Here is a 13,734-nt window from a genome sequence, read left to right as displayed (position 1 = left end):
TGAGATCTGCTAATCAAACAGTGCAAGAGCTGGCATTTCTCAATTTAAGAAAAAAAATGATTAGCAGTGCGTAAAAATGCATACTATCATGTCAAATTAACATTTTTGTGCTTAGTAATTCTCTCTCAAATGGTCTTTAAAAGAAAATAAAACTCATTGTTCAGCGATTATCCTCTTTCCAATTGTAGTTCAGTTTAGACATATTGGGGAAAATGCACATCCGTTTGGAATTTTGTTTATTTTCCAAATAGGATCACTACCACCAAATCCACTGTGCAAAGCAGTCACTATGTTCACAGTTGTGGGTTATGATTTACAATGAGCAATTACCAGAGATCACTCAATTGTGATGTACACGATATAAAACAGACAAAATGCTGGTAAACTTACAGATGTCAGCCTCTCAAAGAAGATAGGGTTAATGTATCAGGTAGACATTATATCAGAGTTGTCTGCATTTTCTGTTTTATTTCAGATGCCAGTATTTGTAATTATTTTTGGTCAAAATTCTGCCATCCGCTGCACTCTATTTGCATCCACTGAATGTAAGTGAACATTTTTATCAAATTTTCTCAATCATTTTCCCTGAAATCCCAATGGGAGTTTCTTTTCAACTTGAATTCTTATATACAAATCATAATTAAATAAATGATTATATTTTCACCTTCTGAAATGCCAATGTCGTTTGACAACATTTTTATTTTACAAAAGTCACAAAGGGAATTAACTAGTAAAATTATTTTAATGACTTAAAATATCTTAAACACTCTTAGGGTGTCTGGATATTGATACGTCTAAATAGGAAGGGAACAATTTGGCTCTGAAATATACTCCCAGAATTGGTATTGTACCTCACTTCCGAAAATACAAACCTTGTGTAGCTTCTCCACAATATGCAAATAGGAAGTGCTTTTCTACTACAACTCACCAACATAGGTACAGCAACCAAGCCACCCGATACAAGCAGGAAACAGCATTTTAATGTTCACCCCTCCAAAACAGCTCAAGGTGTAAATAAAAACCCAACCATGTTTATTTATCAGGTAGCCAAAATTATACCCCCTACCCTGCCCCCAACACAAAATAACATTTTTCTCTTAAAAATAAACCTATGATATGATACTATATGAATGAAATACTTCACAGACACCATTAACAATGTTACCTCTTTGAAACATACATTGTCTCATATCAAGGGTGCCCACTCTTACCTTCATGGGCATAACAGGCATGTACCAAGGAGCATCTAAAGTTTAAAAGCATGTTCCCATTAATTTGCATAGATGGTGTTTTTCTAATGAAGATTAATCTATTAAAGACAGCCCTTCTCAAATCTGCAGGCCAAGAAAATTCAAACAGGACCACAAATAGGATCAAGCTATTGGGCTAAGAGGACTGGACTCAGGTCCTTCATGTAGCTCCAGGGCTGCTAATGAGACACCCATTGAATTGTATCTTGGTGAGGAATCGACACCCTGATTAGGGAAGAGGAAGAATTTTATTTGGGTAGAGAGTGGATGGTGTTGGGGAATAATATTTTGACAATTGGATCATTAAAACAAGAGGTAGTATTTAAACATGGATTTGAGTTTTAGATTCTACAATTATCTCATACTGAATGTCCCTTCCCACATAGTAAATCACACACACAACATTTTAAATTCTATATTGTGCGAATGGATATTATGCAGTTACCATATGTAGCAGATTTTACAACATAAAAATATATAGGAAAAACAAAGGCACAATGAAATCCAACTCATTCTTCAGGCAGAAGAGCTGAAATGAGCCACCTTAAAGAGAGATTTTAATTTAAAATTTATAAAAAGGATATAAATAACCGAGGCCAAAACACTATTTGTATCATTAAAACAGTTTCATCAGCAAGTAAAAATCTTGCAGTTTTATATAAGCTTGTATCCTGTAAAGATACAAGACATGGTAGTCTTTAAAGTGGCTCAGTCTTGGCGGCAAGGTATTAAGATGAATATAAACCTGCACAATTTTGTTCATCAATGAGAAACAACTCATTAGCAGAGCTTTGATTGCATTTCTTGGATTCAATTACAGTAGATACTGCCCACACTTGATAACTACATTAGTTCAATGCAATCTTCTGTCCCTTTACAATAATGCATGGGGGGGGGGAAAGTTTACATCCAGTCACCACAGCAACAAAAACCCATCCCTGAATAGTGTCACCTAGCCTAATACCTACAAAGAAAACCTCCCTGTGTATCTTAAATACAGTAAATAAAGCAATCAACGTTAACGGACCAGATGTACACTTAACTGTAAGCTTCTGTACAGCATTATACAATGCTTACGTTACATTCCCCGTAAAGATTTACACTCCTTTTTGTACATGTTATTCCTTTTTCATCAATCCGCTTCTAGTCATTTGAATAAAAAGTGTGGTTTTAGATTCTCATCAATAACACTCAAGTCCGTGACCAAATTTAATGAAACAGCTGCTGGTTCACAGCCCTCAGCAGTATCCACAGTAAGGAACGGTCAATTTACGATGCATGACTGTCTAAGACTGTATGTCACTGCAAACATGGAAGCTCCACAGTTAAACCCATTAAAAGTCCAACAATTTATTTTACTACTGGATTGGCTTAACCTGAAATTAAAAAAAAATACTGATTCACCTAACAGTTGGAAGCAAGATTCGTAGTAGGTTAAATGGTTAATTTTAAGTTTTTTTTTGGGGGGGGGGGGCGGTGTAGAAACTCAGATTCATCTAACGGAGTGAGAAACCTGAACGTGAACATGAAACGTGGGTGAATCTTGCTTTCAGCTTAAAGCAGAGGCTCAAGTCACATCGATATAATAATTGCAGCTCAGGTAAAACACCATGCACAGCATTTGTTAAGTACTTCAAAAGAGCAGGGAGAAAAAAATTAAAACACAGGTTCTAGTAGTGGTTGTAGTAATCAGCAGGGGCTCTTTTTTTCACAGAACTTGCACAAACTGTCAAGAAGTTGTGGTTAAACTTGGCTCCATTCATTAAGTTTGGTTTCCAGCCCTAGTCTGTGAGGCAGTGCAAGCACATCAATCTAACATGGATGCAAGCAGGATTTTTTTTAAAACCTCCCTATAGCAAAAAAAAATGTTTTGCAGTCGCCAGAAAAATAAAAATCCTGGTTTTGTTTCATCCATGGACTACTTTGGCCATGATGGTTCTACAGTTTTTGCAAATCCTTCTATTGTAAGCCCCGGTGAAAAGTCTTCTAAAAAGCCTATTTCACACGTCAAAGCCAAGTCTCTTTGCAAGTCCCATTAATAAATACCTAATCGTTCAGAAATCTTCCTGTGCTATGTAGAGAGCTACTATCGTGTGCCTAATATGCAACGTTGTAAGTGAGACTGCTACTACTGTCACAGGAATGAGGTACCAGGGAGGGAAAGGTAGAATCACAGGCGATGTTGGGGATTACCCTCATTTGTTGATATGATAGTTACTCATGGGCTCACAAGAATCATGCACACGTGTCAACAATCCGTGTGGTAGCAAATTTTGGCAATTGCTGAGTGATTGATAATTAGGCTTTTCAAAAAAAGCATCAAATGTAGATGCGCAGATGTCTCTCGAGCCTCCATCACACTTCTGCTTGGTGAATTTTTATTTGGTGTTTCGGGTTGGCAAGGGGCAGGGAAGCTACAGCATCTTCTCAGCTTAGAAATTGAACTCCTTTGTTTGAAGGTTTGCCGTGGGGTCGAAACTGAAAGTTCCAGCTTGAGTTGCTTCAGGAAGGAGACTCGGATCTTCATCAATCTATTTGAGAGGAGACAGATGATAAATTAGTATTGCAACTTTTCTGAAACTAAAAAATTATTTGATCCAAATTGCCCCATTAATTCATGGTAAATATTAACCCATTTGGGGCCCTTTGGGATTCAGTTTATAACTGCTGACTATCTGACACTGAGCTGCAGCTTCAAGGTTTAGCTGAACGCTTATAGAAGGTTAAATCCTTGTGTCCACGCCATCCAGTACAATTACTCTGTACAAAAAGGAATCTAAATCTTGAGGAAATGGAATGTTTGGAACAAGTCTAAAGTGGTACATGTTCTTCCTCTACGTATATGCAGTGCCAATCATTAATAAAAAGCTCCAAAAGTTGAAATCAAACTTGTAATTATTTTCACAAGGAGAGTGTTCACACATCACCAGAAATACCAACAGATAAGATACCCAAGGCCAGTCATTTCCATGCAAGTCTTAAGCTAAGGTACACCTTACATGGATAATTAATGGTCATTGCACTCAAGGCTCTTGTTAACTGACATACCTGTACTGTCCGATACCAGTTGAAGCCAGTTAACTCAGCCGACTCAGGATCAAATCTGGGAATTTCTGAATGTGGTGTCCAGCTACTTGTTAGGAAAGCTCATTGGAAATATACATTTTGAGTTTGGATCCAATCCACTACATGCATTACAATTACCAGCACCACATATTTTAATTAAAATTTGGGGATAAAACTAAAAAGGAAACCTAACTGATTAGATCTTGTACAAAACAGATCACAAAATCAAGGCAGTAGGGAAGTAATTTATTTTAAATGCAAGTTGGTTGTTTTAATTATTTGCAATTCTCTAATTCTAGCACAAGTTAACAAAAATTCAGCTCATCTGGATCCAATTACTTGTTAAAGTGCACACATCCTCAACGAGCAGACCAAACTAGTAGCTGAATGAGATAATTCAGAAATTCTAAGTTCTGATCCTTAGTTTGGGGCAGCATGTTAGCACAGTGGTTAGCACTGCTGCTTCACAGCACCAGATACTAGGGTTCAATTCCCAGCTTGGGTCACTATGTGCAAACTCCAGAGGCATTCTCCCTGTGTTTGCATGGGTTTCCTCTTAATTTTTTCCCTGAATGTTTTAAATTTAAGATGTGAATTCTACACTACTCATCCCTGGTCTCTGGACACAAGATAAATCTATTACAACAATAATGGGAAAGCACAAAGATTGCATAAAACTATTATATATAGAACAATTAATTCAGTATGAAAATCACTACATTAGATTCAAATATTCAAATCATGTAAGCAAACAAGGAAAAGGAGAATGTCATATGGCCCATTGAACTTTGCCATTCAAGATCACGGCTGTATTTTTACACAACTTTCCCACATCATTCCTTATCACCAGATGCCCTTAGTATCCAAAAATCTATCAAGCTCATTCTTGAATATGGTGAATGACTTGAGCAGCCACTATCCTCTGGAGTAGAGAATTCCAAATATTCAAAACTCTGAGTGAAGAAATTGCTTTTCACTGAAAATGCTACTGTTCCTACAGTACTGGATCTCCCTTTAAACTATAACTAGGTTTCACTCAACAATCTATGGAGGTCCATTTGGGAACATAAGCAGACCATCTTCTTTGCAATATTCTGATTCAAATCAAGTAGGGCATACAAGATAAAAGAGTATGTCATATGGCTCACTGAACACTGCCATCCAATAAGATCATGACTGTTCATTTGCTCAGCGATCCAAAGAGCCAGCATTTCCACCTCAAGCCCTCTTTATTAAATAAAGTCACTAATCTGGAATGAAAGGTAAATAATTTTATAATGCTGAATATTAACATTCTTATCCATCACAGAACATCTTTGTGCGTCCAGCATCTAGCACAAAGAGAACTGTTATGTTATCACTTCATATTTCACACACGAGCTGGAGAGCAACTGCAGTTTAAAGCAGCAGCATCTGGCACCATTACTTATCTAAGTGGTTAGCAAACAAAAGAAAATCAATTTACAATTTTAAATGAAATCAACAAAGAACGATTTTAAAAAGGAATACGTAAAGATGGAAGAAATATTGTGATAGATTTTAGGCTTAAAGTGCTAATTTTTATCAACTGGGCAAATTTTTACCTCAAAGATTAAATCAGTATCTCCAAAACCAGTGATACTTTAACTGAAAAACAGACAGTCTAGCCTAATTTGAATACTTGACCTTAAATTTATCTCCACTGAGTGGCAGATGTGTTATTGCTGCAAAGAGCTCAATCACTCCTCAGTGTCTTTCTCATCAGAGTGCGCTATCATCCAGGGAGTCACTCGAGTAGAAACTCAATTGACCAGTCTTGCAAATACTGCTAGTACACAAAGGTGCTTCATTTCCTGATTCTCCAAAATCTCTCCACCACCTACCAAGTACAAGTCAGGACTGTAATGGAATACTTTTTATTTTTGCTTGTCTGAATGAATTGAGCTGCAACACCATCAAAGACAGTAATCCACTTGATCAGCACCCTACCTACAACTTAGACATTCACTCCCTCCATCATCAATCACACTGCTGCGACAGTATCCTAGTTACAGGATGCAATGCAGCAAGTCTTCAAGGTTTCTTCAGCAGCATTTCCCAAACCCTGAACTTTTATCACCCAGAAGGACAAAGGCATCATGCAAGTGAACATCACTGCCTATAAATCACAGACCACCTTGACCTGGGACATTTATTACCATTCCTTCGTCACTGTTGGGTCAAACTCCTGGAACGCTCTGCCAGACAGTAATGTCAGAGCACCTTCACCACAGGGACAGTCGCTCACCTTCTTAAGGGCAACTAGGGTCAATAAATATCTGCCTTGCAAGCAAGGTCCTCATCCCAAGAATTATCAAAGGTTTTTAAAAATACTGAAAGGGGCTTCCTTCACTGGATAACAGCTCCTCATTTATAGTTTAGTTTTGCTGAATAACACATTGATTTGATTCCACGGAAAATATAATTTAGTCATCAAAATTAAAGCAAAAATCAGCTAAAAACACTCTGCATTTACATTATAAATGTTGGGAAACAATTAAGAAAGGATACAGAATAGATAGAGAGAAGCTGTTCCTTTTGGCGAGGAATGAAAAATCAGAGGACACTGGTTTAAGGTAAAAGACCAAAGGTGGCATGAGAATTTTTTTTAAAGCAGTGAGTGGTTAGTCCTGGAATGTGTTGTCTGAGAGGATGGTGGGGCAGAATCGTGTGTAGCTTTCAAAAGGGAATTGGATAAATCCCTGAAAATAAAAAGTGTGCGTGGTTACCAGGAAAGGGATAGAGGGTGGAACTAAAACTACATTTCGCACAGACCCGGCACAGACTTGACAGGCCAAAATGCTTCCTCTGTGCTATAACCATTGCAATTCTATTTTAGTAATTAAACAAAAAGAACTAAATGACTATATACCAAAAAACCAAGCCTGCAGCAACTGAGAAGCAAAGATTAGATGGAAAATTGTAATGGAGGCCATAAGCCATTTGAATTACAGGCAACAAGAGTTAAACTTAAACTTATTCATGTGATTGTGTTTGAGGGGGTCAGAGAAGAATGACAGGTTCCAGAGTTGTCCATGGGTCCTCTGTTTTGTTGTCTCTCCTGGGTGATCCAAGGGGAGCCAGGATAAAGAATATAGAAGCAAAACATTTATAAGATGGTGGACAAAAATGTTTAGTTTATTTATTAGTGTCACAAGTAGGCTTACATTAACACTGCAATGAAGTTGCTGTGAAAATCCCACTCCAGCCCCTTTTCGGGTACACGGGAGAATTTAGCACGGCCAATGCACCAAATCAGCGCATCTTTTGGACTATGGGTGGAAACTGGAGCACAGAGAGGAAACCCACGCAGACACAAGGGAGAACGTGCAGACTCTGCACAGTGACCCGAGACTGGAATTGAATTCTGGCACTGTGGGGTAGCAATGCTAGCCACTGTGGCACCATGCTGCCCTAAAAAACTGTATGAACCTGCTTGCATAATGTTAGTTACACGGCCATTCTTTAAAAGATGTTTTTTTTAAATCTCATTATGGATTAAGCCACAGGAAGATACAAAGGCACAAGGAGCTCCTTAAACCTGGATAAATTTACTCCCAGATTTAAAAAAAATGATTGAGGTATACATCAACTATTAAAGACAAAGCCAATGGTTATTTGCACCACTCCAGCTCAAGTGGTGTTTTGTTGCCAAATGCAAGGAAGAACAAAGAGATAGCTAACTGTCATCTGCACACTTTTTTAAAGTTTATTTATTAGTCACAAGGCTGCAGTGAAATTACTGTGAAAATCCCTTGGTTGCCACACAGGCACCTGTTCAGGTCAATGCACTGAACCAGCACGTCTTTTAGACAGAGGAAACCAACGCAGACACGGGGAGAACGTGCAAATTCCACACAATGATCCAAGCTGGGAATCGAACGCAGGTCCATGGCACCATGAGGCAGCAGTACTAACCTCCATGCCACCCACTTGTTGAAATGGTACCTTGCAAATTCATAAGCGAAGCCAAACAGTGACTTCCTTTATGTTGTGCATACAGAATTAATACCCACAAGGATCAAACTTGAGGCTGAATGGCAAGTTGAACACTTACGACAATGCAAGTGTACCTAGTCGACACTGAGAAATTAAGTAAATAAAATGCATTTCGATATCCACCTGCCCCTTCCTACAAATCAACTGCCTATCAGCTAAACAGTAAACCAATTCTCTACTTACATCATCACCAGAGAAGTATTGATCTATGATTTCATAAGCTAGTTTATAGATTTCTTCATTTTCATGTTGCTGCAAGGCTTCTATTTTTTCCAAACCTGTCAGGAAGAAAGTTAGAAACTGGTGAAACAACTGTAAAGATAATTTTGAATTATGAATGAAGGAGTACAGACATGCACTAAGCTTTATCTGTAATCTACATGCACACTTCTTCACTTCACATGATTTAAATAGGCATGCCAAAATGAATTTCACTGAAGAAAAACTCAAGCTCTGAAAGCTTACCTCCACATTCCTCAATCATTTCTGCTATTGTGCTTGCTTCCTCACCAGCCATTTTGAGAATATTGTTCAGTCCATCCAGCACAACCTGCACTACCTGAGCATCCTTAACTCCCAGTAAATTACAGAAAGGGGGGATTACATTCTGCTGGACAAGATACTCGACCTGGAATGAAAGGAACAAAATAAGTTGCCAACTTGGTTCATTCAGGGACAACTCATTCAGAAATGGAATTTTAAAATTTCTGGCTATAACATCCATATATTGAAGGCAGTTTATTTTTTGGAAAGACAATTAAGAAAGCACAAAGTGCACCAATTATAAATCAGTTAAAATTATACTTGTGCTTTCCCTTTCATCTCAATTGGAAGTGCCAACCTTTAATTATCAATCTTTTTTAGGTTGTTTCTTTACAGTGCTCTCCTACAGACTTCCTACCCACTGGGGCAGAAAATTCAGGCAGCAACTAGGACATTGTCAGAATATCACTCTTAAAAGTTGCTTCTTCCATACAGTATTCTGTAATCTCAGAGGAATGCATTTTAGAACATGGAAAGAATACCAATCTATGATAGCAGAGAATTTTACTCAGCAATCTCTCAAGAAGTGAAACAGCAATCTCTCAAGAACCAATTGTAATAGGTTAAGGAACTATGCCAGTTTTAAGAAACAGCTAAAGCACAAAGGCCATAGAATCCAAGCTTTCTTTTCCAATCAGAGTAAAGGGTGCTATCCCAATCCAAATACATTCTGAAGATATTCAACTCAAAAAGAGTAAAAGGAAATCATTATGGAACCCAGGCCGCTATGAAGAAGGCATGAAATAAGATTGAATGGTTGGTGATTCTGAGTTCTTCAACAAATGCTGCATTGTAGGCAATGAAGATTTCTATTCTATTCATTAATGAACTGAGTCAAAAGGCAATATACATAAAAAGCTGCACTGCTTTATTAAGACTAGGTTTCAGGATCGATCATTGATGAGTTATTCAAGACATCAACGAAATGTTTTGACACCCATCCCTGCAGATCACTGTATCTGGCATAGCCAAGATTAAATTGCTGATTTTCAATGGACCCACATTGTCTAAGTTGTCTAGCCCATTGACCAAACCTGTAAATCTTTTTGGTCACTCAGTGCTGCTGGTGCCAACATGGCATCCTCTTTATTATAGATCCGAAAGCCATCTGGCTGTTTACGGCAAAGCCATCTTTCACTGCATTCTTAAATTATTTTAAAATGTTGCTTTAGCTTTGCCCATCATGCCAACGTTCACCATGTTTGAGCTCAGTGTACAGCATGTGTCAATTGTACAAGTATATCCTTCTCTGCAGGGCCAAACCTTTCTCAGCAGCATCTCGACATTGATTAATTTTCTACAGTTCTGCTCTCTGATAATGTGTTCCTGCCATTTGAGATGCAACACAAATTTGAACAGCAACTTAATGAATAGTACAGTCACGGTTCAGAACAATGGGAATCGAGATGTTGGATCTTGGAGTGTTAGTTTTAGTGTGAAAATTGATGCCATACTAACTGACTCATTGTTTTAGGCTACCAAAGGAGCAACTCATGTCATCTTTGTAAGTACATACAGTGAAGGAAGTTATCTCCAATTGCAACAGGATCTTGATCAATTGGGCCAGTGGTCTGACAAATGGCAGATGGAGTTTAATTTAGACAAATGTGAGGTGATGCATTTTGGTAGATTAAACCAGGGCAGGACTTACTCAGTTAATGGAAGGGCACTGGGGAGAGTTACAGAGCAAAAAGGGGTACACGTTCATAGCTCCTTGAAAGTGGAGTCACAGGTGGACAGAGTGGTGAAGGCGGCATTCGGCATGCTTGGTTTCATCGGTTAGAACATTGAATACAGGAGTTGGAATGTCTTGTTGAAGTTGTACAAGACATTGGTAAGGCCACGCTTGGAATATTATGTGCAATTCTGGTCACCTATTATAGAAAGGATATTATTAAACTAGGAAGAGTGCAGAAAAGATTTACTAGGATGTTATCCAGACTTGATGGATTGAGTCAGAAGGAGAGGTTGGGACATTTTTCTCTGGAGCGTAGGAAGTTGAGGGGTGATTTTATAGAGGTCTATAAAATAATGAGGGGCACAGATCAGCTAGATAGTCAATATCTTTTTCCAAAGGTAGGGGAGTCTAAAACTAGAGGGCATAGGTTTAAGGTGAGAGGGAAGAGGTATAAAAATGAGCAGAGGGACAATTTTTTCACACAGAAAGTGGTGAGCGTCTGGAACAAGCTGCCAGCGGTAGTAGTAGAGGCAGGTACAATTTTGTCTTTTAAGAAGCATTTAGATAGTTACATGGATACGATGGGTATAGGGGGATATGGGCCAAATGCAGGTAATTGGGATTACCTTAGGGGTTTTAAAAAAAAGGGCAGCATGGACAAGTTGGGCTAAAGGGCCTGTTTCCATGCTGTAAACCTCTATGACGTACGTTTCTTGATTGAGAAGGTCTGTTTGACAACATGCTCGAGTTAGGTGAAATCCATTGCCACACTGAGTTCAGTTTCTGTCAGTGGACAGTTGGATATACTGTTTACTGTGTACAGCTTTTTATATACCTTCTCTTTCCTTCAGGTTGATAGCAAGCCCATAATTCCTCATCACTGCTAATAATAAATCTATAATCGGTTTTAGATCTTGGTATTTGTTCATCAGCAATCGAATGACTGGTCCACTGACATGCTGTATATTCAAATTCAAGCCAGTCTACAAGCAAATCATTCTGATGTCACCAATTACTGACACAAAGGGACTTGGTTTGAGGAGAAAGGCTTGCTTCATCCTATTAGTGACATTAATCGGTTTCAAAAGGGCAATGCATACCCAGACACATTATGGGTGGGATTTTCTGGTCTCGTCTCGCCTGAAGTCAACAGACTTTTTGTTGGTCCATCAAATTTTCTGTCTCACCAGTGACGATTCCCACAGCGATGGGACCCGATATGACATCATTGACAAACAACGCAAACATAGGTTTCCATTATCCCCAGACTGCAGATTGTTTACATAAGAACGAGAAGCAGGCATAGGCTATTTGGCCCCTCAAGCCTGCTCCGCCATTCAATAAGATCATGGCTGATCTTTTTGTGGACTCAGCTCCACTTACCTGCTCGCTCACAATAACTCTCAATTCCTTCACTGTTCAAAGATTTATCTATCCTTGCCTTAAAAATATCCAATGAGGTAGCCTCAACCGCTTCAAAGGGCAGGGAATCCCACAGATTCACAACCCTTTGGGTGAAGATGGTCCTCCTCAACTCAGTCCTAAATCACTCTCCCTCACTTTGAGGCAATGCCCCCTAGTTCTGTTTTCACCTACCAATGGAAACAATCTTCCTGCTTCTATCTTATTTATTCCCTTCATAATTTTACATGTTTCTATAAGATTCCCCCTCATTCTTATAAATTCCAATCAGTATACTCCCAGTCTACTCAGTCTGTCCTCATAAGCCAATCTCTCAACTCTGGAATCAACCTAGTGAATCTCTAGTGCCAGTATATCCTTTCTCAAGGAAAGAAACTAGAACTGTACACAGAACTCCAGGAATTGCCTCACCAACACCTTACACAGTTGCAACGTAATTTCACTGTTTTTAAACTCCATCCCTCTAGCAGTGAAGGACAAATTTCCATTTGTCTTCTTGATTACCTACTGCACCTGCAAACCAACATTTTGATTCCTGCACAAGTACTCCCAAGTCCCTCTGCACAGTAGCATGCTGTATTTTTTAACCATATAAGAAACAGTCCATTTTGCTGTTATTCCTACCAAAATGGATGACCTCACATTTACCAACACTGATCCCTGAGGAAACCACTAACACCTTTATCTTGTGCAGCACCTTATCAAATGCTTTTTGGAAATCCAGATACATCACATTCACCGGTTCCAGATTGTCCACCGCACTCGTAAGGTCGCAAAGAATTCCACTAAATTAGATAAACATAACCTGCCTTTCATGAATCCATGTCTTCCTAATGGGACAATTTCTATCCAGATGTCTCGCTAGTTCTTCCTCTAAAGGACTGTTTACCTTAGGCACTCTTTTTCTTTTTATATTATTTACAGAAACTTTTGCTATCTGAACTAGTTTACTCGCAATCTCTTACTTTCTTTTATTGCTTTTTTCATGGTTTTCTGTCGACCTTTGAAGATTTCCCAATCCTCTAGTTTCCCACTAATATTTGCCACTTTGCATGCACTTTCTTTCAATTTGATACCCTCCTTTATTTCCTTAGATATTCTTAAACTTCCTTAAATTATGTCTTTTTCTGCAGTCTTTCCTTATCACTGGTATACACTTTTGCTGAGCACTGTGAAAAATCACTTTGAAAGTTTTCCACTGTTCCTCAATTGTCCCACTATAAAATTTGTGCTCCAAATCTACATTAGCCACCAACTCCCTCATCCTATTATAGTCTCCTTTGTTTAAGACACTGGTATTGGATTTTACCATCTCACACTCCATCTGTATTTTGAATTCAACCATAAAGTGATCACTCCTTCCAAAAGGATCCCTAACTGTGAGATCATTAATTATTCTTGTCTCATTATACAGGACCAGATCTAGGATAGTTTGCTTCCTCGTAGGTTCCGTTACATACTATTGGAGGAAACTTTCACGGATACATTCTACGAACTCCTCCTCAAAGCTGCCTCGACCGACCTGGTTTGACCAATCGACCTGTAGATTAAAGTTCCCCATGATAATTGCCATACCATTTTTACACGCATCAGTTATTTCCTTGTTTATTGCTCACCCCACCGCGATGTTATTACTTGGCGGCCTATAGAATATGGCTATCAGTGACCTTTTCTCATTATTTCTAATTTCCACCCAAATGGATTCAATGCTTTTCTCCATAGAACCTATATCATCTCTCACTATTGCCCTGATGTCAT

General features: G+C 38.6%; 1 protein-coding gene across 1 annotated transcript in view; it reads right to left on the bottom strand.

Moving 5' to 3' along the window:
- Positions 1-448: 448 nt before the first annotated feature.
- kpna3 (karyopherin alpha 3 (importin alpha 4)) overlaps positions 449-13,734 on the bottom strand; it is an 80,519-nt gene continuing 67,233 nt past the window's right edge. Inside the window, exons 15-17 of the mRNA XM_080204247.1 lie at positions 8,799-8,961; positions 8,517-8,611; positions 449-3,781 (exon numbers count right to left, since the gene is read on the bottom strand). Of these exons, the coding sequence (XP_080060373.1) occupies positions 3,683-3,781; positions 8,517-8,611; positions 8,799-8,961 (357 nt within the window). The 3' untranslated portion in view covers positions 449-3,682. The remainder of the gene's footprint in view (positions 3,782-8,516; positions 8,612-8,798; positions 8,962-13,734) is intronic.

This window comes from Carcharhinus amblyrhynchos, chromosome 15 (assembly GCF_965287045.1).
Source record: "Carcharhinus amblyrhynchos chromosome 15, sCarAmb.v2.hapA, whole genome shotgun sequence".
Taxonomy (NCBI): Eukaryota; Metazoa; Chordata; class Chondrichthyes; order Carcharhiniformes; family Carcharhinidae; genus Carcharhinus; species Carcharhinus amblyrhynchos.
Note: the sequence above shows the minus strand (reverse complement) of the source record. Positions and strands in the feature narration are given on the sequence as shown.